The sequence below is a fragment of the Equus quagga genome, chromosome 2 (genome assembly GCF_021613505.1).
Source record: "Equus quagga isolate Etosha38 chromosome 2, UCLA_HA_Equagga_1.0, whole genome shotgun sequence".
In the NCBI taxonomy this organism is placed as follows: domain Eukaryota; kingdom Metazoa; phylum Chordata; class Mammalia; order Perissodactyla; family Equidae; genus Equus; species Equus quagga.
In genome coordinates, this window is record NC_060268.1 from 46809870 (window position 1) to 46835034 (window position 25165).

General features: G+C 45.3%; 1 protein-coding gene across 1 annotated transcript in view; it reads right to left on the bottom strand.

Moving 5' to 3' along the window:
- LOC124236210 (aromatase) overlaps positions 1-25165 on the bottom strand; it is a 111576-nt gene that overhangs the window by 16330 nt on the left and 70081 nt on the right. Inside the window, exons 2-3 of the mRNA XM_046655026.1 lie at positions 15883-16065; positions 10719-10869 (exon numbers count right to left, since the gene is read on the bottom strand). Coding sequence (XP_046510982.1) covers positions 10719-10869; positions 15883-16027 — 296 coding nt within the window. The 5' untranslated portion in view covers positions 16028-16065. The remainder of the gene's footprint in view (positions 1-10718; positions 10870-15882; positions 16066-25165) is intronic.

The following is a 25165-nucleotide window of genomic DNA, read 5'->3' on the forward strand; positions in this document are numbered from 1 at the left end:
TGGCGAGCCATTAGATAGTCCTTGATGTAGCAACGCTGGGACCTTGCCAATAACCGAGGCTTCCTTGAACTTCCTGGCTCCTCCTCCACAGTTCTGCCTTCCATTGCCACCCCATGCCTGCCGAGGGCCCTCAGAGGAACTAGGGAGGAGAAGGCAGCTCCTTCAGTCTCTTCCCTCCTCACTCACTTCCTCCTCTAGGAGCTGCTTCTTTCCCCCACATCCCAATCTAATTAGGGCATGATGGGCTCCGAGAGTTATAAAATGTTATAAAATTCTAGCTGAAGACGTCATAAGGGCCTGCACATGTGAGGAGAGTATTACCCTCTTAGGACAGAGGTAAGAATTCTTCTGTAGAGGGAAAGACTCACTTTGTTGAGAAGGTGTTCTTTTCAGACTGCTTAGAAGCTAGCTTATGGTATTGGAAGGCTAAATGGATAATTTAATAATAGAAAGAATAAAGAATAAAAGGATAATAATTCTCTTCAGGATAATTGGTGGGGTGGGTTTATTGGACGGTGGGTGCCAGCTTCACAGGGTAGGGAGGAGGGGAAAGAGCTGGGAAGATGCTATGTGTGTCAGGATTTGGGGAGGAGAGGACTCCCGGTTCACTGCTTAGCAAAATAAGAGGGGCTTTGAGAGAGAAGAAGTCTGTTGGGAATTTACGAAGTTGAGAATTGTAGGGTGGATGGAATAAGTTCTTTTTTCATGTACCAAGAGAAAAATTAAGAAATGCTGTGGTTGACTGCATTTCACCCCTTGGAAAGGGGCTAAGGTTGGAAAATAGGCTTGTGCAGGGCCCAGATGGAAGCAGGCTACCAGGAGTAGGGCTAAGTGATGGCTGTGGCCATGAAGAGTGTGAGTCAGGAAACCAGAAGTCAAAGGTGGCTCGAGTTAACAAGCCGTAGGGCTGACCCTCTGTATGGTGAGTAAGATGGAGGGTGCGCGAAGGCAGATGGGATGGTGTTTACCAGAGGACAGAGAGGATAATGAGCAGGGCATGTCGTGTTTTTATGTTCATTGCTTTCATAAATGCCAATATTGTATTGTAGGTGTAGACCAGACACAAACACCACTTGGAGACATCAAATGAGATTATCTAAAGGTTATGGAAGGAAGTCAGTGCAGGGAGGAAATGAGGCAGACAGAGTGGGGCAGAAGGAGATGCAGGCAGCCAGACCCCCAAATCCTTACCCACAGGGGTGCATGGTTACGGTTGAGTGAGTGAGGAAAGAAAAGTCACATCTCAGCCACCTCCCTCCAAGGCCCAGCCTTTTCTACATAAAGCTGGAGCATGTCACCTCTGAAGCCTGGGGCTCTCAACCATCCCTGTGCTGCTGAGCGGACAATAGGAACACAAAGTACGACAGGACCACAGAATTTGTGCTCAGGCACAAACAAGGTCTCATTTAGCACCCTCCGCCTCCCTATGCTAACAAGGCCTGTTCTAAGCACATTACCCAGACTCCTCCGAGGGGCATGATAACAGGCTCTTCAGATTACAAGGCCTATGTCACCAGATTTACATGTGGACAACACAGCCAAATGTAAATTCCCCTTAGGAAAATGTAAGCGTAGGCAGATTGACTTCTCGCCATACATTTTTCTGCAACTTCAAACAATTTCCACTAGAGTGTATTCAAATTGACAGGCATTTTTCTTGGAGATAATGAGAAAAGGGAAAGGGAGCAGAGTTTGGGAATTAAAAAGAGGGTCAGAGTGGTATGCTGAGGAGTAGAGGTTTTCTGCAGTGCAACTACGGGAGACGGGAAGAAAGTGGAGGCAGGTAAACTGGCCTCAGTCTCATTTACACCGTGTTAACAGGGCAGTTGCTGCCCACTGTGGGGGGTGGGGGGGTTGTCTGATGGGGATCTGCCATAGGCGGAGCTAAAGCAACATAACCCTTGACTTTGGGGCTTGAGAACTAAATGGCTCAGGTCTGCTAGGTAGGTTAAAATAGATCCCCCAGAGCTTTTTCCACCTGAGGATTATAAATTATCCCATGTCTCCAAGACCAGAGTGGAGCTCAGAGGCAGAGATCATAAAATTAGAAAGGGACTAAACTTTTGAGCAGAAGAATAGAAAGAAAATGCGCGCGTTATTGCCAAAAAGCAAACTATACTTATAAACATCTCTTCGATACTGCAAAGGAGGGAGAATCTGGACATTTTCTGTTGTGTAAGGGATAGAAGATAGAAAGTAATTGCACAGTGCCCAATTGTGCAAGTTCAAGAGGCATAAAGCATTACTGGTGCTATCGTTATTTTAGACGCTATTTTTTTTATTTTGGTGAACGTAGTGCGTATACCAGTTTTCACTCGTTCGCTGCAGCTTTGGTCCTTCCTCTCTACTTCTCTACTGAAATTTTGTTTCTGAACTACAAATTCTCCTACTACGGGGGTTTTCTGAACACGTAACCGTCAGAGATGAGGAGTGGCTCCTATAGTTTATGCAACTGGTTCTTACACTGAGTTGGAGTGGTCATCTTAACACTTGCTCCTCTCTCTCAAAGTTGACACTTGGCTCCTAAGAAGATGACTTTGCCTTAACGAGGTTGTTCAGCTAATGCTCATTCCCGTAGAAGACCCATTGGGCCAAAAGAACTCTGCTCTGGCTGAGTCGACCAGGCTGTGGGCTGAGCGTTAGCCAAACCCTCCAATGTGTGATGGATTCCCTAGCGCTATTTAAACTTCACAAGCAAGCCCCTGAAATAACAGCAGTGCCAAGAAATGAAAATCGAAGTATTACATGAACGAATTATTTACTGGGTATCTATTTCAGGAAAAAAAAAATCCTATTTTCAAGTCAAAACACTCTCTCTTAAGTCAAATATTCTCTTGATTCGATTCCAGATAATATTCATCAAATGAGCCCAAGTTTTGGACAAGTTTTCCTCTTCCTAGAAAAAAACAAAACAAAACAAAAATCCAGATGCTTCTATTTGTGTTGTGGGGAATTTGACAAATAGCTAAAATTTTGTCCCGTATAGAAAAACCCTGCTACAGAAAGGACTGAAATTCTTATGAATTAATAGCTTTCAGAACTCTAGCTTTCCTTACTTTCCTCTACCTCATTCTATAATTCAAGCAGAAACTAAGTAATTCGTATACTCTTTATTCACAAACTTGTATCTACAAATTTTAAGTGCTTAGAGGACAAGCAGAACACTATTTTTCTGCTCTGACCACCAGAAATTTTGCATATTGCATTGATCACCTTGGCCTGTCCATTTCTTTTGAGGAATTACTAACCAATTTAAAAAAGAGAACAAGAAACCCCAAACTTAAACCCAACCGTTAGTTAATAGAGAGCTAACTTTTAAAACCAATGTGTCCTTTAGGGGGCGCCAACATCTCAGTTATTTTGAGTCAGAGGCTCAGACTTTGTGAGAGACACAGCCAGCAAGACAGAAGTGATACACACAGCAAGTGCAGTGTGACCGGCTGCTGATGAGCAATTTACAACCAGATCGTTTATCAAAAGTAGGCTGGCTTTACCTAACCAGAGTAAGCCAGGAAAGGCGAGAAGGCTGGTGAAGAACTAGGGACCCCAGCCCAGAGCTCTCCTGGAGCTCAGGAGCACAGGAGAGACCTCGCTCCCACCAGTGTGGACCAGCCTGTAACACTAGTTGAGAGACATGTTAAACTGACTCTTTGAGAAAGTGAAGATTTCTCACCACTGAGGAGAGACCGGAGTGAGTCCGCAAGCTCAGAAGGGACGGTGTGTGGTGTAAGTTGTCTGGTTCCTGGGGTAATTCTTCTATTCTATATAAACATGACTGAAATCAAAAGACACCTCCAAAGATGGCAAACCTACTGTCTATTCAAAATGCAAAGTAGCCAGGAAGTAAGTTCTTCGGTGGTAAGGAGGAAGCCACCCTCCTGTTCTGAGTCTAAAGGACTCACACGTCTGAGGCCAGGTTCAAGAGTGATGAGTACTAGAAAGATGGAGGATACAGTCAATGGATCATTGGTAGCAAACATTTAAAAACACTAGCCTTGTGTAGACCTGTTCTGCTTTGTGTAGACCTGAGACTTAGGCTCCATCAATCTCATTGCCTTTTCACTGTCCTTCGCCCCTCTAATATCCTCACTTACCCAGCTTAAATACTGGGGTCACTGCAAGAGGAAAACAACCTTTACAACAGAGACATCTGAGCGTAACCACCACAGCCACTCGATCAAATTTAGTCTCACTAACAGTGGGACAACATTTCATCGTCTCCTGACGCAATGCAATGTGAAGTGCCTAGGACTACCAAGGAGGTAAGATTACAAAAACATTTAACCTGAATCTGATTGAGCCTTTAGACCTAATTTTCATTTTGCAAGGAATAGAGGAATATGTTAAATGACACTGTAATGAAACAATGAGAGAAATTCGGAACGTCGGACATCCTATAAGATGACTGACCCGGTCTCTTCAAAAAGCCAATGTTATTGACGTTATCTAAACCTAATTCCCTCCCTCAGGCCCCAGCTCCAAACACCAGCACAGTGGGGATTGGGCTCCAACACAGGAATTTGGAGGTGACACGAACATTCAGTCTTAACAGCATTTACGAAGAGTCAAAAGATGTGGAAAAATATGGCCACAAATCCATAAGAAACCTAAGCTCTTGAATTTGACTGTTCATCCCTCCACTGCAGAACTAGTTGCCTATCTCATTTAGTCATCTTTCTCCTCTCACCAACCCACCTTGGTAATTTTAAAACCTGTTCTGCCTTGTACCCAGAGAATTATCTTAGAATTTACCCTGTTACTCAACCACCACTTACTCATCAGCAAGTATTGTGATTTTGACTAACAATATTACCTTGTTTTTTTTTTGAGGGGGCAAGGAAACATAATATTTGTGATAAATAAATATTTGCATAAGTGAAGATAAATTTTGAAATCTGTTAAAAAAAAAAAGGTCAGTGTTATGGGGGGAAAAAGTGGGAGGACTGCCCTTTTAACTTTCCTGTTCATTTGAACTTTTTTTTTTTTTTGGTGAGGAAGATTGGCCCTGAGCTAACATCTGTGCCAATCTTATTCTATTTCGTGTGTGGGGTGCTGACACAGCATGGCTTGATTAGTAGTGTGTAGGTCCATGCCCAGGATCCAAAGCCATGAAGCCCGGGTCACTAAAATGGAGTGTGTGAACTTAACCACTATGCCACTGGGCTGGCTCCGTGAACATTTTTGTAATAGAAAGTTGGAAAAATATTTTATTGTCAGTCATTAAAATCTCTCGCTTCCATGCATCCTCAACTCCCTTGATTCTCTCCTTACTTTGTCTTAGTTGCCCGGTAAAATCTCAAGACCCTGCCTAAGTCCAGCTCTTAGCTTACTCTGTGCTTGCACCTGGCAACTGAACGGGGCTGGGGGAAAACTCATATTTGCATACGCACACGTGCATGTGTACAAGCGTGCATGCACATGCACACGTGCTGACACGTCTCAGTTAAATTCAACTGGGCCCTTAGTGCAGCTGGCAATTCTACAACATTTCCCTGGCCTATTCACTCTGCCACTCTTCTAGCTGCCTATTATATTCCACCTCCTCTCCCCTCAAATGCTCCACTTCCTTCCCACTCAGTCTCAGAGACTTTATTTCCTATTTTAGTGAGAAAAAAGAAGCAACTAGAATCTCTGCAGGCTCTAACCACGAGGATCTGTGCCCTCCAATCTCCCTTCCTGTTACTATAGATGAACTTCTATGTCCCTGTTCCAGGCCAGCTCCACTTGTCACCTGGACCCCTTCGCGTCTCACCTAGCACATTCCCTCTTTCTCCTCCATCAACAATTTTCCTCTGGAATTGATCATTCCCATCACAACACACGGGCTGTAATTTCTCCCGTCTTAGCAAACAAAACTCCTTGAACCACACATCCCTCTCCAGCTCTGTTCCATTTCTCCACCTACTTCATGGCAAATGGCTTGGAAGAGCTGTCTATACCTGCTGCCTCCAATTCTTCTCCCTCCATTGTCTACTCCAGTCAGACTTTTGTGCCCACCAATCCATTGAAACCACTCTTGTCAAGGTGACCCAGGCCTCCCTTTTGCTAAATGCAACACTCACTTCTCTTGTGTGTTCAGGTGGCAGCATCCAGCGTGGTTAACAATTCCCTCCTCCTTGATATGTAGTACTCACCTGGCTTTCAGACCACCGTACTCTCCTGGTTTTCCCTTCTCTGTGTGGCTGTCCTTCTTAGCCTCCTTTGCTAGTTTCTGGCTACAGTGGAGGGTCTGAAGGCCCAGACCTCCCTTCTCAGTATCCTACTTGGATGTCTACTAGGCATTTCAAGTCAAAATGTCTGAAATGGAAGCTCGATTTCTCCCCATCCCAAACTTGCTACAGCTATCTCAGGTAACAATATCCTCATTCTTCCAGGTATTCAAGGCAAAGACTACGGCACCACCTTGACTCTCACACCCAACATCCAATCCGTCGGCACCTAGTGGCTTTGCCTTCAAAATATGCCCAGAATTTCACCTCATCTGCTGTCACCTCTACTGCTGTCATCTGGACCAGCCACCATCATCTCTGCCTAACTGGTCTCTCTGCACTCACCCCTTATCCCCTTACCACCTATTCTCAACGGAGAAGTGGGAATGATTCTGCTGAAACGTGAACGAATCAGATATGTCGCTGTTCTGTCCCTCTTCAATGGCTTCCCATCTTATGCAGGGTAAAAACCAGAGTTCTTACAACAGCCTGCAAGGCCCAGCGTGACTGGCTATCCTGTTACCTCTCTGATCTCACATCCACTGTTCTTCCACTAGCCGCACTGGGATCCTTGCTGTTCCTTGCACATTTCAGACAGGCTCCTACCCCAGTGCCAATGCACTCGCTGCTCCTTCTGTCTGGAATGCTTCTCCTCTAGATTTCCTCATGGCTTACTCCCTCACTCCCCTTAGGTCTTTCTTCGAATGCCAGCGTCTCGCTGAGGCCTGCCTCAGCCACCTATTTACAGTTGCATCCCATCCCTGCAACTGGTACGCTCCACCCTCCGTCCCTACTTTAGTTTTCTATAAAGCACATATCTGCTTGATAAGAGAGTGAGCAACCATCCTGGTTTGCCTGGGACTGTCCCAGTTTTAGCATTGAAAGTCCCCTATCCTGGGAAACCCCATAGTCCCAGGCAAACTGAGATGGGTGGTCACCCAACTGATATACTATACATTTTGCTTGTTTATTGTTGGCATATTAATGCTACAGCAGTATATTTCTCTGTGACAGTAGTGATTTTCGGCTGATTTGTTCACAATACCCAGTGTATATACTAAGTTCTTAATAAATATTTAATGAATAAATGGAGAGCCAAAAGTGTCTATGATAAGTTAGGATCACCCAGTGCTTAGCATATAGTAAATTCTCAATAAATGTATGTTGAAAGAATGCTCTATAAATTTATACATGATTAAAACAGATGTAAGCTATAACCCAATTAATATGTTAATTGTTAACAGATGTGCAAATATGACCCTAATTAGCATGTTAATTGGATGTTTATGGATGCTATCTACACTCTTTCTTTTTGTGTTCATGATAAAGACTAGCATATACACACAACATATAGTGTCATGCACAACTTCTGTAGATGCTCATTGATTTAGCATGTCCTTGCCAGGGGCATTGTGCATACTTTATCTCCAGATGGTCAGATGGACATTCCCCCGGAGGCCTGAGCTGCTCAGGCCACATCCCAGCAGCACTGGTGCCTGACTTCTTCCCCTGAAGCTCTGCAGCCCCCACCACTTCAGGACTAAGCTGGTTGGAAAAGTTGGGCCATCATCTGTACACAGTTGTAATGACTACGGATCTCAAACTTTTCAAAGGAAAAAAAAAGCTGGCAAACTCTTCAAATAAAAAGAAAAGACTTTCTGAGGTCCAGTGGGGTCTTTTCAAGAGGTACGAGTAGTTCTGGAAGGGATCTGAAGAGCAGGCAAGACAAGGAGATGGGGACAAACAGGTCCTATTCCCGCCGGGAGCTCAGCCCTTAACAACAAAGTTGAGCGGCTCAGAGGCAATTAGAGGAGAACACAAAGACCCCACCGGCAAAGAACCTGCGGGGACAGGACAAGGAAAGGGCTGGGAGAGCTGGGGGAAGGGCAGGGTGGGTCGTGTCCACGTCTCCAATGTGAATCAGCACCTGACTTGGTCAGGGTCACTAAGGTCACTATCCTAATTAAGAGAGCAGAGTGGTCAGATGCCACCCCCACCTGGAAGGAGGATCCTGCTTCGGGAATAGGCTTTGGGCTTTCAGGGAATTTATCTGGTGATCTAAGAGATTTCTGCTCCAGTCCCCTGATCCTTTCTCACACGCATCATTCTTCACTCCAGTCCTAGTCTTACACCACCACCGCCCGAACTAGACTTGAGGGGAGGACAGGAAGACAAAGCACTCTAACCCGCTTAGCTGTCTCCCCTGACCTCAGGGAAGGGCCCCTGACCTGGAAGTTGCTTACCTTCTCTCCTCTCTCCATCAGAGCTTCTCAAGCTCTGCAGCACACAGAAATTACCTGGGGGGCTCCAAACACTACTGATACCTGGGTCACAACCCCAGAGATTCTAAAAGCTGGGATGTGGCCTGGGCCCTGGGGTTTTTCAAAGCTCCCTGGGGGATTTTAGTGTGTAGCCAGGGTGAGAACCACTGCTCTGGATCCTGAGCTGCAGGTGGATATCCTTTTGGATAAATATCCCACGGCCATTTCTCCTGCCTGCTGAGGGAAACAGGTGACAGAGAAGGCAGGCACTGACTTGAGAAGGGCTGGAAGGCAACTTGCTGTGCTGGGGGATGATAGAGCAGCAGCAAATGTCCCAATCCCCTAAGCCCAGAGGTCATCCATCCCAGGACATTTTTGAGACTGTGGTCAGTTGCAAAAGTGAGTCAAGTATTGATCTTTAAAATGAGAACATGTCAAATTCACTTAAATGTGGCTGACGGGAGCTCAATAGACCAAGAGAAGTAAACTCCAAGAATAACTATGGTCTTGTCGTTAGAGCGTGGTTCTCAAACTTGAGTGTGCCCCAGAATCACCTGGAGGGCTTGTGAAAACAGATCGCTGGGCCCACTCCCAGTGTTTCTGATTTGTTGGGTCAGGGTGGGACGCAAGGATGTGCATTTCTAACAAGTTCCCAGGTATGCTGATGCTGCGGGTCAAGGGACCACACTTTGAGAAGCACTGCATTAGCGTGTTTCACAATGAACCTAGCGAAATGACATTTCCATCTGAAGCTATTTCCGCTTAGTTGTATAAACATGGTCTGCCTTAGCTACTCTTAAAGCACCAGACTAAACGAAACAGAAAAAAACCCAGGCAAAAATTGAGGTATTAGATTGGTCCAAAATAACGTTATAGGATTGTTAGAAATATTTGGAAGGATAACACATTTTTCTCCCCTACTCCTTTCTTTCAGATATTTGGTTCAAAGAATTGGGCTTTGAGTTTATGACACTATTTTATGAAATGATGTATGTAATCTCGGCCTGAAAAAAATTGATGCAGTGTCCAGAAATGTTTCACTTACTTCTGGGCGATAGTCTACGTATCAGAAGAAATAGTTCTAATAAATCAGTAAAACGTCCTGGTCAGTCTTAGTTTATGGGTAAAGCACTGTCAGAGATTATAAATATAAAAACTCATTCATGAGACAGTGTTGGTAGTGTTGATAAAAGTCTAGTAAAATAGCTGAAAGTCTAGTGAAATAGGCTGTCTTTGAAATTCTCCATTTTCTATGATCCATAAATAAGAAAACTAGTATTTCATAAAGCTAGTTCTTTTTTGTTTTGTTTTTTGCTGAGGAAGATTAGCCCTGAGCTAACATCTGTTGCCAATCTTCCTCTTTTTTGGCTTGAGGAAGTTTAGCCGTGAGCCAACATCTGTGCCAATCTTCCTCTACTTTATGTGTGGGTCACCACCACAGCATGGCTGACGAGTGGTGTAGGTCCACACCTGGGATCCGAACCCACAAACCCAGGCCCCCAAAGAGGAGTGTGCCGAACTTAACCACCACACCATGGAGTGGGCGTGGGGGGGTGGCCCCTCACAAAGCTAGTTCATCACTGTCAGTGCAAACTTGGTTAATCCTGGAGTGATTCAATCTGCTGAAGTCATCCAGAAAATATAACAATGCAGGGGGAGTGGTGGGAACATCATTTCTTTTAATAGGCAATATTGCTCCTGGTTTACTTGAGAGCACTCACCTGGGACCCCGGCACACAGTCATACATAGGACAGCAGCACATGAATGAGCTCTTTTACTGTCTGCACTTCCAGAGGCGCTCAGTAGCCTGGCTCTAGAAACAGCTTAGCAAATTTGTACAGTCAGATTTCTTCATCTCGGGCATTTTTTTTTTATGTGCTTACTTGTAGAGATAAGACCAAAAATCTGACGAAAGCAGAAAAAATTATACCTCTCCCCGAAGTACATTTTGTCAAAACCACGTCATCTGGATTCTAAGTTTCCACATTCATTGCTCAGAGGGATTTTGAATAAATTCCCAACTTTCCAGAGTTCTTTACCTATATGCCGCCTCTGGCTTCCAGCAAAGCCTAATTATTCCACTTGCCTACAGAGTTAGATTTTTACCTGGAAACCACTCGCTTTCATTTAAGCAGTAAAAACATAGCCATAGAAACAAAGACACCAAGATAAGTTTGCTTGTTTTTAATAGGAAGAAGCTTCAGCCTTGATTTTTAAAAATAGGTCTCCAATTACGAACAGACTTACTTGCTAATAACGAGCGTTTCCTCTCCACTGATCCAGACTCTCACGAATTCTCCATACATCTTGTTGTAGTAGTTGCAGGCACTGCCAAGCCCCATCCACAGGAACCGGAGGTGGGAAATGAGGGGCCCGATTCCCATGCAATAGCCAGGGCCTGCAAAGTCATCACATCACAGCACTTCAGCAACACCAAATGGGTGACTGCTTTAAGTTATTGCGGTTCTTGTTCTTTCATGTTTAAGAATGATAAAAAACACAACAGCAAAACACTTCACACGAGCCTCTTTGCCCCTCCATGAGTAAAAAGTAGTTCAGCGTCCACACTGCATTAGTTCCGTTTGGTCCCAATCCTCTCAGCCTGAATGAACCAAGGTATGTGTCTCCTATTTTCTCGCCATGTTAAACAGTGTCAATGAGTTTCCAATACAAGTCAATCAGTTCGTCTACTTACAAGCATGGACACCAAAACAAGTGACAACCTTGTCTTTGTCTCTTTGGCTACCTAGTTCTGTCTGAAAACTTATGGTTTTGAATGCCCCAGTTGACAACATGGGTGGGTGAGAATTAGGTTGTAGTTTGGGTGTAATCTTTTTAACTGAGAGAAACGTGGTCTACAAAGATAATGTCCAGATGAAAAGCATCCGTTTCCTTTTTTCCTTCAAAAAGGACTCAGTTTATAAAAAGAATCTTAAGCTAAAGCTCATTAGGCAAAAATAAAGCTAAGAATTGAGGAATTAGGCGATGAGCCTGTCTGAACAGTGTATGCACTAGAGTTTGAGTCTGGTGATGTGGTTTTACTCAAGAGCAGTGACCACTCCTGTCCGTGCTTATGAGGACGATGGCAGAATTGTAACGAACGTGAATCGAGCAACAACTGGGGAATTGGCTGGTGCTGATATCAGAGAACAAACGTGGTAGCTTGATTTTACCAATGTTGGTGAAAAGCTAGACCAAAACTTTTTGGAATGGTTTCAGGGGTTTTATTGTAAAGTAGTAGCTTTTCTAAATCTTTCTCCTTTAATTCCATTCTGTCACTGAAACAGTTATGAAGCCAAAACATGAACAACTATACGGGAAAGTATTCACCCTCCAGGGACGAGAGTTGTGTAATCATCTAGATTATTGGAGCTTTTGCTTGAATCATCTAAATTGGATATTTAGTCACAAATTCAGCAAATAAGATTTAGTCTTTAACTTTGCAAAAGCTGGGTTAATGTGGACAAGACTGTCAGGTTTTTTTTTTTCTCTAAAGTGAAGGTCTTTGGTAATATCTATAGAACCAGAACATTTTCAAAGGGTTCTTTTTTTAAAAATTATTATTATTTTTATTTATTTATTTATTTAGTTTTTGAGGAAGATTAGCCCTGAGCTAACTGCTGCCAGTCCTCCACTTTTTGCTGAGGAAGACTGGCCCTGAGCTAACATCCGTGCCCATCTTCCTCTACTTTATATGTGGGATGCCTGCCACAGCATGGCTTGACAAGCGGTGCCATGTCCGCATCCGGGATCTGAACTGGCAAACCCCAGGCCACCAAAGTGGAACATGCGCACTTAACTGCTGAGCCACTGGGCTGGCCCTTCAAAGGGTTCTTAATCTTACAATTGTTCTTGTAGCACTATAAGTAGACGACTGACTTGACATTAAAATAATTTCATCAAGTTCTTAAAAAGATTCAAACAAGCAACTTGAATATGTATTTCCTGAAAGTGTCATCAGATATACAGACCTCTAATTGAAATCTGCATAGTAACAAAATACTTTGCTGGATATTTGCAGCTTGACACACTGTAGATGCTCAATAAATGTTTCCTAAATCAATTTCTAAAATTAATTAGGTGTGTGTAACATAAAGGATGATGTTTTCAATGTCATCCTCATTTAGAGTATTTTAGGTTGTATTTATATTTCTATAAAAATGGAAAAATACCTTTACGTCACACACACTTAGTCCATGTGAAGTCAAACGTCTGGCTATTTGGGAATAGACTTATTCAACAAACGTTTACTTACTTAACGTGCTGGGCCCATGAGAAATAAAGACACTAACGAAAGGCTGCATTTTTCTTTCTTTCTTTTTTTTTTTGGTGAGAAACACTGGCCTTGAGTTAACATCTGTTGCCAATCTTCCCCTTTTTGCTTGAGGAAGATTGTCACTGAGCTAACGTCTGTGCCAGTCTTCCTCTATTTTGTATGCTGAACACCACCTCAGCATGGCCTGATGAGTGGTGCATAGGTCTGTGCCCGGGATCCGAACCCACAAACTCTAGGTCGCCTAAGTGGAGCGTGTGAACTTACCTACTACACTGCTGGGCCAGCCCCTGCACTTTTCATTTTTTATCTAAAAGTTTGGTGTCGAGGAGACAGTCTTAATATTTGGGAACAACCATTCAAGTTTAAAATATGACAGTGCAGAGTCGTATCTACTGAAAAAGAGAGGTTGTGATGAACTTTGCTCAAGTTGAAAACCTGAGTGTTCTAACCAGGAGAGAATCAGAGTTTGAGGTCCTTAGTTGTCAATTATGTGTCAGCTTAATCATTCAGCAAACACTGATTGAGACCCTACTGGGAGTAGACACCAGCTCCAAGTTAGGGACCAGAGATGGTATGATAAGGACAGCTAGGCCCCCATCAGAGTCCTGGGCAGGAGAGGAGAGTAGGCGGGGAAAAAGTACAAAATCAAATAATTATAACTCAATGTGATCCTTTCACTTATATGTATAACTTACACCCTCCGCCTGGAGGGAAATGCGCTCCAGGAGGAGAGAAACTGTGGGAGGATGTTAGGGAAATATTCTGGTTGCATTCACGTTAAGCTGCTCTCTGCTGCTCAGATTTGGGAATGCTCATCTAGGCATGCAGTGATTTCCGGGAGCCTCTTTCACACCCTCAGAAGAGCAATAAATACTTCACTGCATTTTTGTGCAGAGACAGCCTCCCTGAAGCCAACAGCTGGGACCTCTCCCCTGCTGTCCAAATCAAGAAGCTGTTCCATTCCACGCTAGATAAATACACTAGAGAAACCTGCACACGTGAATGTTCATAGCAGCATAGTCCACAATGGCCGCAACTGGAGACACCCCAAATGTCCATCAACAATAGAGTCGGTAATTAAACCATGAGATGGTCACGAAACTGCGTACCATGTGAACTACAACTGCACACCAGACGTGGACGAATCTTACAAGCATAATATTGAGCAAAAACAAGCAAGAGAGAAGAACAAGTGATGTAGGACTCGATTGCTGAAACATTTCAAACCAGGCAAAATTAATCTCTATTGTTTAGAGATGTGAAATTAGGTGGCAAAACTACAAAAAAGCAGGGGAGCAATTGTCATGAAATAGAAGAGTATTTACCTCTGGGGGCGAGAGAGAGGGTGTGATGGAAAAGGCACAAGAGACATTTCTGAGATGCTGCTAACATCCTATTTGTTGTCCTGGACTGTGATGACATATTTATTTGTGTCCTTTTCTGTGAAACAATTTTTTAACAGGAAAAAGGGGAATGTGTTGCCATGTTCTTTTCCCAGTGTCTCCCTCTGGGGATGTGGTGCCCAGGGCAGAGAGAGGCTCTGGGGGAGAGGACCCATGTGCAAGGTTGGGACGGCTGTGTGTCCTTGGAGAAAGGAGAGATGCCAGGTGCCAGGTCCTGGACAGAGATCAGTGAACTTGGGGCAAGTCCCCTGAACTGAAGTTTACAAACTCCCCCAGTAGGAACAGCTCTTTCCTCCCCCAGACCCGCATAGGCCTCCCTGGCACTAACTCATCTGCTTATGCACGTCATCTTCGCACACTCCTGCCCCCCAGCCCCCCGCCCCCACCACGTCCTGTAGCGGCGCCTCTCAGTAAACATGGTTTTCAGAAGCTTGGATTTGAGTCCCAGTTCCGTCACTTACTAGCTGTGTGACACCCACCCTCTTTAAGTCTCAGGGTCTTCGTCTGCAAGATAGGCATAAACACACCTCCGTCACTGCGAGGATCACAGGAGAAAACGGGGTGAAGCTGCTTCATAAACCGTAACTCACATAAGGGCCCTTAATCATTACACCTTCTCAACTCCCTGCAGCTTTTGCTGACCCTGATCTTCCCCCAAACCTGCAAAACCCAGAACGCAGAGAGCCAGCGAGTCAAGGAAACTGGCGAAGGCAGGGCAGAAGTACCGGTCAGCAAGAAGCACCAAGGCCGAATGCCTCAACTTCCCTTCCCCAACCAGGAACCCTGGGACCTCAGGCTGTGCCACCGGAGGACTGGGACCAGACCTCACATTTTCAAAGAGACAGCACAGAACTAGAAGCTCCCTGGCTGGCAACATGATCATCAACGTGGGACTTCCTTGTTCCCCACCTGCCCCCCTACACCCACTTTCCTTCTAGCTGAGATGCTCACAAGCCGTTTCCCTTCTCTGGTAAAATTCCAGGTTCTTATTTATTTATTTCTTGATTCAAATTCATTCCAATTTTGCTCTGAAGGTGAAAATGTCTCTGGAACGCCTTCTGTACTCCTCTCCTTCTCCCTCTCACTTTGCCTCATCTCTGCCCTCTGCCCTCTCCCTTTCTTGAGCTTATTCCTTCTCTTTACCCCACTCTTTATTTTCTTTCATTCTTGGGGGTGAGGTGATGGTGGTGCCGTCATAAGGGCTGGATGGGACCTGGGCAGTGGAAGAAGAGTGGGGACCACTACGGTTCCTTGGAACATCACACCCTGATAAAAGAACCTTCAACAAGGTCTATGGGTCAATCAGAAGTAGAGTATAGTTAATTATCCAGATAATTCCAGTAGAAACCCCTGTCACTCTGTACTATCAGCTGAATTCAGAATTATTGGAATTATCAGACCATTTCTTTAGTTTTCAGTGAAAAATACTTATGGCAGGCATCTGTCCCCATCTCAAACTTGTTCAAAGGACACTCATGCCAAGTCTACTTTACCAAAGCAAAATGCAGACTGGAAGGGATTGGCCAAGATATTTTTTAAATGCTTTCATTTAAAATGTCCAGACAATCGGCATAAAAATTTTCACCTGAGTCCTCATTTGCTAATAGTACCATGGGCTCCAGCCATCTCCTCAAATTCACTCAGTGTCATTTTACAAAACTTTCTTTACCCTCATGGGCCAAAAGCTCAAACAAACAGTCTCCCTAGATACAAAACTAAATGAATGACTTACCTGGTATTGAGGATGTTTCTTCGTGATTCCAAACAAAGAAAAGAAAGCCAGTGAGCAGCAGAATGGGCAAGGTGGCGACAGGCATGACTTCGGGCACCATGCTGGTGAGGTTATAATGCATCGGGTTTAGCATTTCCAAAATCATCTTGTGTTCCTTGATCTCAGGCGAAGCAATGTAAAGGCCTGTGGAAATCAGAGGGGGAGGAAAATTAGTCCCCCAAAAGGTACATCTAGGACTCCCGTTGCTTCAGGGGATGCTGTACTGTAGTCATTGGCGCTGAGTTTTATAATGTGATTGGACGCTTAGACAAGATAAATCTGGGGTTACAAGTCAAAACAAGCAAGCCCAAGAGAGATCTCTTGGCTTGAAGGGCAGCGCTTCTGACCTTGGTGGTCTCAGGTTCGTTTAGACACTTGGTCAGATAGAACCTTATCATCTTGCCCTTGAGTGGTTGGAAAGTAACTGAACTCCCAATTAAGAGCCAAATTTCTCACCAAAATACAAGAAAAGGAAGCTCTTTCCAGAGGTGGAGTCATTCCATGACTTCAGCAGCAGATTTTGTTTAGACAATCTTCTTCCCTTGAAGCCAAATCAGTTGCGGGGGGAAAAAAGCAATCCCCAACCTTCTTCCTTGCTCAAAATTACTTTCCCCAAAGAGTAAGCCTCTCCAGCAAGGAAGTGTTTCTTGGGTATTGCTGAGGTGTTTTCAGAGCCTCTCATTAGGTTTTCTGTTGAATTCAGCTTGACTTACTTAGGACAATCTTTTTCTATTGCCTTTAATGAGGCTTAAAATCTCTTGCACCATGGGCTGGATCAAGCAGTCCCATGGGGGCCAACATCAGTGGTAGTAGGAAAGAAAATGGGAGAGGAAGAAGAAAGGCAGAAGAGAAGGAGAAGGAATGAAGAAGGAGGAAGCAAAGGGGACAGAGTAGAATGCCACCAGTCACAGGCTCAGGTGCCACTCAGCAGCCTCGTTCCCCACAGCAGCCAACCTCCTGTGCAAGACAACTTTCAAGTTTGATTTGCTGGTTCTGTCATATTTTTCAACACTGTAATGTTGAGTTTGTCTTTTCAGTAAGACTTCCCAATATGTATACTCTCAGAAGAGAGTTTCAGGGATGGTGGTCTGCCGAAGAGACCAGACTGAATAGACCTGTCTAGTGAGGACAGAGCACCAGTCAATACAGTTCTGGTGCCACAGGGCTGCTCCCTGGAAACGTGCCCAAAGTTCTCAGGACTTGTGAGGGCTCTGAAACAGGTTTTGGCTGGGTTTTATCTAGTAATATCAAGTTCTAGATCCTTAGCCAAGGCTTCTAATTGCATTTCAGGGGCTCTGTGAACTCCCCAAAATGCTGCATCAGATGTTATATCTGCTCTTCTGCACTCTTTTGGGGAAAGAAGCCATAATTCTCATCAGAATTTTAAAAGAGTATATAATTATATTTCTCCTCTGATCTATATGAATTCTTAAACATCCAGGCAAACACCCATTTCTGGCAACTACAGAAATTTTACAATATAGTTGAATTCATTCAGTTGCTTGAGTCATTCTTTTACTCCACCATTTAAATAGTCATTGATGGTTAAGTGCAAGACACTGAAAATGCCTGCACATATGTTGTGCAGCTTGTTTGTTTCAAATACGCATAAGATGAGATGGAAAAGTGAGCAACGTGTCTGTTATCTGGTTCTTTTGCTAATGAGTAGCCGCTGCCTTGAACACACTGAGTTTTTAAATTTCCAGAGTGGAATTTTACATCATTCTAAGTAAGCTCTGTGTGGCTATGACAGCCAAGACCCTCAAGGTTTCTATTTATATTGATGAAACCTGAAACCGATGTTAAAAGCATAAATGAAGAAAGTGGTTGTGACAAAGAGGAGGAAGATGCCCCAGAGGAAGTGATGCTGGAAAAAAATTTCACATTAAAGGAACTCTCAGAGATATTCCACAACACTGAAAGCACAAAGGATAAGATGTCGGAAGCTGGTGCAAATTGAAAAAGGAGTATAACAATTCACCAAGGCAGAGAGAAGATGCTCCCTTAGTATCTAAGTTACACAAAGGGAAGGAGAAGGCAGGAACTCTTCAAACACTCTTGATAAATTCTTTTTACAAAGAAAACACTTTAAGAATGGTAATGTTTCTCACGTTTTAAATTACAGGGTATTAAAATATTAGGTTTACAATTTTTTCCATTTCCCTATAAACTTAAAACCTACAGTAAGAGTTTTTAACATTTCAACAAAAATTTTAGACGTCACTGAACTGTCGCATTTTTTTCTCTTGATTTTTTAGATTGCTCTGCACCGTTTCAGTTTGCACGCTCATTTCTATGGTCCTGCACTATTGTGCAGAGCGAGGACTGCCTGTAGTTCTAAATGTTTAAAGGGGCTAAGAAGCCCTGTTTGTCACCTTCCTCAAGAGTTTGTTGTGTAGATATCCCAAAGAGCACCACTTAAAGACTCAACAGGCTGAGAACTTTTTAATGCTTATAAAGCATTTGCTATGTGTCAGACGTTGTTCCAAACACTTTACAAATATTAAGCCGTTCATCCTCGCAACAACCCCATGAACTAAGTATTATGATGCCCATTTCACAGATGAGGAAACTGAGGCCTGGGTTAGTAGCTTGCCCCAGGGCACCCAGCTTGTTTGTTGCAGAGCTGGGATTGGAGTCCACATAGTCTGTCTTCAGAGCTCATGCTCTTAATTATGCCATTTTGCTGCCTCTTATGGGATTCATTCTGTCCCTACATTTCATCATTTATGTTCATTTCTAAGCTATTCAGAATGACTCCCTTCAAAGGAGTAAGCCGTTCAGACCTCCAAAGGCCCCATTTGGAAGGTCCTTTGAGGTTCTCTCCTCCTGCACATTGGTTGTCCTGTTCAGTACAACATTCCGATGGGCCACACAGACAGGTTAAACAGAGCACTTTGAATGTGGTATAGGAATGCAAGAAGTTCCTAGAACTTCATAGAGTTCGCTTGTATGTCCCCTGTGCCAGGAATACCTCTCCTTCATCCCTAAACATACATATTCACACATGGCCCTCAAGTGCCACATGCCTTCAAAGACCATCTCAAATGACTGGATCTCCAGGCATTTATTTGCAGGGTGGTCTCCTCTCTGTCCTCACTGGGGTGTCCCACACTGGGCCTGGCACCAAGCGGGGGCTCCAGCCACCTGATGAACCAGGCCCATGCGCCTGTGCTGGGGGTAGTCGCAGGTGTCCTAACTTCTTCACTTAATGCCCCGCCAACCTCAGGGCAAGGAAATGCCTGTCCTATACCCAGAGTTCCCAGTCGGAGCCAGGGCAAAGGTCCCTAGGGACCCAGCAGAGCTTGGGGAATCCCAGTGACCTTGGGGTCAGGACACTCCCTGGGCCCCACAGGGCCAGGAGGTGCTCCTAGATGTTCTGGTACAGCGCTGACCCTTTGCAGAATGGGGATGCAGGCCCTAGCCTTGTGTAAGTGCCCTGCAGCTTGGCTAGCCCCTACCGAATCCTACCTTTCAGCAAGGGGGCGAACTACCCAGCGGGGAGATGACCCAGCCGTCCTGGGTGTGAGGGCTGCGTGCCAAGCCTGGCCTCCCTCTCATTTTCTCATGGTCCTTCACACCTGGTCCATCCCTCTTTCACATCCCCACTCCCAGGGAAACATCATCCAGCCACCTTGATTCTCCCTGCTGCACCTGCTGATTTCGGTCCCCACATGGGGCTGCCTCCCAGGGCTGCTGCCAGGAGCAAGACAGATGTGACCTCAGTCCCCAGGGGCTGACAGACAGGGTCTTGCAAGGGAAGGTACAGCCCCTTATTGAACAGTTCCCCAAGCAAGCAAGAACTTCCAGTCAGGGGGCAGGAAGGCTTGTGGCTACAAAGTGTCCTGTCCCAGGGAGGGGCTGCCAAGTGGGACGGGAGGGCTGGGAGTGGGGGGAGGGGGAGCCTGGTGCTAAACAGAAAGAAGCATCATCAAGCAATAGAAAGAAGGCTGGTATAGTTACCCCTCCTCCTTTCCCTTTGACAGGGGTCCTGAGACACTCTTGTTTTTATTTCCCAAGTCCCTTATAACTGACAGTCATGGAGGGTTTCATTTAACCAACATTTATTCAGGACCCTGTCTGAGCAAGGTGCTACATGCAGACATGAGAGGCACGAGAAAGTTCTGAGGAAGGTGCTGTAAGTCAGGATGTGGTGTGAGCACCACGGGTCTCTAGGGTGACAGGCAGAGCTGCCCATGAACTTCTACATCGAGGAGGCACAAGGTATCAGAGCTGAAAAGAAACGCCGAGATTTTCTAATAGTACGGTTCTCTCCCTTGAAAACAACAATCCGCAGGAGATCCAGGGAAGTAAAGTCACTTGTCAACGGTCACTTAAAATTTGGGAACAATTTACCATGTGCATATTCCCCAGCTCTGGGGTCACAACACTGGAGGTTCTGGTCATTCTAGAAGCTTCCAGCAAGCTTCCAAGTGAGTCCTTGGGATTTTCTTGTTCTGTAGCAGGAGCAACAATAGGAACCAACAAGGGAAACCCAGAGGGATAAACGTCCGTATAGTTGGCCTGGACTCCCCTTTAGGGCACCGCTGGGAGACCTCAGCCGCTGGCGTTGCAACCAGGTAGGGAGACCATTGACAGTGCAGAAAAGGCAGATTTCCCTCCTTGGTAAATACGCGGGCTCCCCAAATCCACATTTCACATGAGCATGCAGCCCCAAAGCTGGGGCATCAGGCAGGGCTGGGGCTTTCTTACTCGCCTTTGAGGTTCCATGACATCAATGCGTGTTTGTGGAAATGCTTTCTTCACAGCAGCTTCCTGGCCAACTGTCCCCAGGCCTGGATGCCCTTTTACCTCAGCTTTCACATTTGCCCCTCTGAGGGTGCCTTCTTGTCCCTCAGATATCCAATCCATTGTCTTCCCAATGGGCTGTATCTGATATCCTCTCCCAGGAGAGTTTGTTTTAAAGTACAGTCAGCAGTGACCACCTGAAAAGCCTTCTAGATCTTGATCATTAGAGGCCTTTCAGCCCATGAGGCCAGGAGAGGGGGAATTGTGGGACTGAAGGCCCACCATGGGGCTCTCAGATCCTATTGTCCAGTGGCTGCCTGACATCCCAACCATACCTTTTCTCACTAGCAGGCTGAGCTTGTCTCATGGAGGGGCCAGAAAGGGCCAGGCTGGGTATTATTCCCACAGCAGCATTTCTCTAAGAGGTTTCCCACCCCTTCACTTTTCAACTCAATTTTATAAGAGCTATCTTGTTGTCTGGCCTCAGAGGGGAAAAGGAAGCAAGATTTTTCAGTCCAATTTTGGCTTTTAACCGAGAGGCGGTAGAGGCAGACGTGACAGGATCACAGGAGCAGGATTTGGGTTCGGGGACCTGAGTTCAAGTCTCAGCTCTGTGGCTGACAGGCCCTGTGACCTCATTCACTTCCCAAGCCTCGCTGAGCCCCAGCTGAGGAAGTGAATTCTCTCTACCTCAGGACACGGAGGTGAGGATTAAAGTGAAACCTCTGGGGGGGTCAGATGCCAGTGGTGTTGGCTGCCGTTCCCCAGGCTTTAAAGTCTCTGTGGCACATGGAGTTGTGTGACTCCATGACTCTGGGAGCAACAATGGAAGGTCCCCAAGTGGAGCTGCTTAGGGTAGCCTTGAAATCACCAGCCAGCAAGGCCAATGAACCTTGTTTTTATGGTAAGATCCAGAGCCATACCGAGCCTTGGTGTCTAAGATTTACCACACGGTGGTCCCAAGCGGCCTTGTGCTTTGACTCACCCATCTGGATGAGACAAGCTCCTGTAAGGGCAGTACCAAACCCACCTCCTGTACAGAGCATGCAGCTCTGCAGTGACGTGTCTTTCCTCATGACACAGCATAAGTTCCTCCAAGGTAAAGACTCACATCTTGCTCCTCTCTGTGGCCTTCATGGAGGCTGCCATGATGCCTTGTACCTAGTAAGTGCTCAGTAAATGTTGGTGAAGTGAATGAACGAACAGTTAGCAGGTTAAGCTTTTCAGGCCTCGGGTCATCAAAGAATTATGCATTCACATATCCCCAGAGGACTGTTTTCTTTGTCCTATCTGTGATTCCAAATGCCAAGTTCCAGCAATGCAGTGGCCCATAGCCAGCACCCAAACAAACTGATAACAGCAGCATTACTGGCCTTTCCTTGTGAGCTAATCTGTTGTTTAATGAACAAATTGTGAGGCCACAGAGATGGCCTAGAACAGGGCCAATCTTTGGCAAGGAGGCCACTGGCTGACCCCAAGGGCTGGGGTTACTTAACCTATCGGGCTCTCCTTTCCTTATCTATAAAACAAAGGGATTGGACTACATGACCTCTTCTATTTCTGTGTCTGATGCCTAACGTTCTTACCCTTTCTCTTAGCTTCCTCTCCTGGCTCTTCCCAGTGCCTTTGCCCTCTTCATCTTCCTTGGTTCTTTCCTTCTGCACCATGGACTTAGGCCAGCCTCTGGGGCCCGGGAGCCCAGGTGCCCAGAACTAAACTAGGGTGCCAGGGAACCCGGGATGCAAATGGCCAGCTTTGGCCATCTTCTCTAGCTCGTCTCCTTCTCTTTAGAGCCCCAGACCAGTTCTGAGAATCTAATGAAAGCTGTGGAACCGTGCTCTGCAAAAACACATTCAGGAATCAACATGCAATGTTTTGAATACAATTCTGGGTTCTGGACCCACTGAGGCCCACCCACAGACTTCAGATTAACAACTCCTCAGTCCAGTTCCTTTCTCCACCTTCCACCTCAGGTTCCCAATGTCCCAGAGATTCTTTCCAGATCAAAATCACCTTCACTGACCAGTAGTAGAGTGTGAATTCCAGGTTGTAAAGAAATGAAATTTCCTCTGGGCATTTTATATTTCCCTGGACCTCAAATATACAAGTGAAGGCTTGATGATAAGGTGGTAGACTGTATATCCAATGGAATCAGTGAGAAAGATTTAAGGGGGGAGCGAGGGGCATATCCAATACCCTTAAATCCCATCTGTGGCTCACCTCACACTGACATTGTCCATGGCTACACTTTAGCCCTCAGTGGGCATCAAGGCTCGTGGGATCTCTGGGCTGCTGCCATGGATGGTCCTATTTATGGAAAGCACAAGCATGTGCTGACTACTGTGTTCACTCCAAAAATTTAATATCTACCATGTCCTAGCCACTGTTCTAGGCTCTAGGAATATAGCAATGAACAAAATGAGGTCCTCGCCCTCAAGGAGTTAATTTGCACAAGATAGAGCCACCCATCTTACTGTTAATATAAGTCGAATTACAAGTGTTCAACCAGAGGCATAAACAACCATTGGAAGAGAGGGGAAATGATTATCTTAGGAAGGCTGGGTACGGCCTAATGAGCAGGCCTTGAAGGAGGAGCATCATTTTACAAGGTGTCAAGTTAAGGGAACAGCATTGCAGGTTGAGAGAATGAGAAAAGAATTGACAGGGGGAAACTTAAAGCTGCTCCTACATCCCTGCCCGTGCCATTTGCTTTCCTGGTTTCAGATGACCTCCTATCACTGTGTGCATTCACTGCCACAGCTCTGCCTCAGTTTCGTCATCAGAAAAATGGGAGAAATAATAGTGTTTCTGGATATGGTAACAGCGAGGAGGAAATGAGATAAAGCATGTTAGGGCCTTGTCAGAGTATCTAGCACATAGTGAGAGTGCAATAAAAGTTGTTATTGTCATTAGTCTTCAGTCTCCAACAAAAGCATAGGTAATAAGGGACAGTTGGAAGGAGCAGAGTCCTTGGGGCTGGAGTAGTGCTCTGGGGATCTCTGAAGAGTTGTGTGATTTTGGGCAGGTCACTCCACCTCTCTTGGGTACTCTGAGGGGGCCAGAGAATAGGGTAGTCTCTAAGCGACCTGGGTGGTCTGGAGGTCAGTGATTCCACAACCCTTTTGTCATGGGGTCACTGGGGGTCATGTTAGAGATACTGAACAGAATTGTGGGATAGCTGACATTTGCCTCCTATACCCCTCCTCATCCACGCTTCTTTTCTGTGTCATTTCCCCACATTTCCTATTCATCCACTTTCTTCTCCCCAGTCAGAGGAAATCATCTCACCAAAATCATTAGTCTCCAGGGGCTAATCCTTCAACTCATTCTCTCTTCTGGCAGTATTTTCATTTTAACAGGTGCCTGGAGCATTTCTCTGGAGGGCACAAAGGAAAAGTGTGCTGTTCTCTCAGCTCTACGGGAGCCTGTAGTCTAGTGGGAGAGAAAAACTAACCAGTGTGAGACTGTGGACAAGTACAAGGAGATGTTAACATAGAGATGTGGTCAAAGACGTCTTCGTGTGAAGACGGAGCTTGTTCTGGTCTTTGAAATGTGGTTGGGATTTTGAAGGCGAGTAGAGGAGGGGGCTCTGTGAACGCTTGCAGGGAGGAATGAGTTAGGGGCTAGGGCAAGAGGAAGGAGGTTGGGGAGAATGAGACTGAAGCGGCTGTCTTCATGTCGGGAAGCACTACCATCTACTGGCAGAACTGTAAGTGAGGGAGGGGATGTGCGGGCGTTGAGGGAGAATACAGGAGACGCATTGCTTGCTTACTTGAACCCCTGGCTTCTAGTTTGTTCACGGACTCCTATGTTAGGAAACTAGCATCCATATATGCCTATGCAAGGGAACTAGAGGAAGTTTTGTGAAAACAGAAAATTGCACTAGCTAAACTGCCTGTGTGGGTGCTAATAGTAGAGGCAGACATCTTCACAACTAATTTCTGAGTCCTGCAAAAATATTTTAAATTTACCTCATTTGACTTACATCTCCTTGTCAACAAGAACTGAGTTTGATCATCCATCTTTTCCACCATGCTTGGCTTCACATGACCTTTTCCTGCTTTCCAAATCAAGCTTATCTCAGGGGGTTAAAGAATTGGCCACACTGAGATCTCTACATGTGACTTTTCTATACTACTGAGAACTCAGGCAGTCCTCTTCAGTCCTGGGATATTCTTGGCTAACGTTTCTTTGAATATTGTCTCCCTGCCATACTCACTATTTTGGCCTCCTAGATCACCAGTTAGACAAATCCTGGGTCTTACAGATCCACCCATCCCTTTTCTTCCTGCTCTTTCCTATTTCCCATCTCTTTGTGCTGCGTTCTGAGATAGCTCGTTGATTGAATCTCCCAGCTCTTCAACTGTTATCTATTTGGCTTTTCAGTCCATCCGTTCAGGTTTTTATTTCAAAAATCAAAGTATTAACATCCATTATCTGTTAATTTTCTTACGGATGCGGTGTCCACTCCTGTCTCTGCGGCTATTAATTCAGC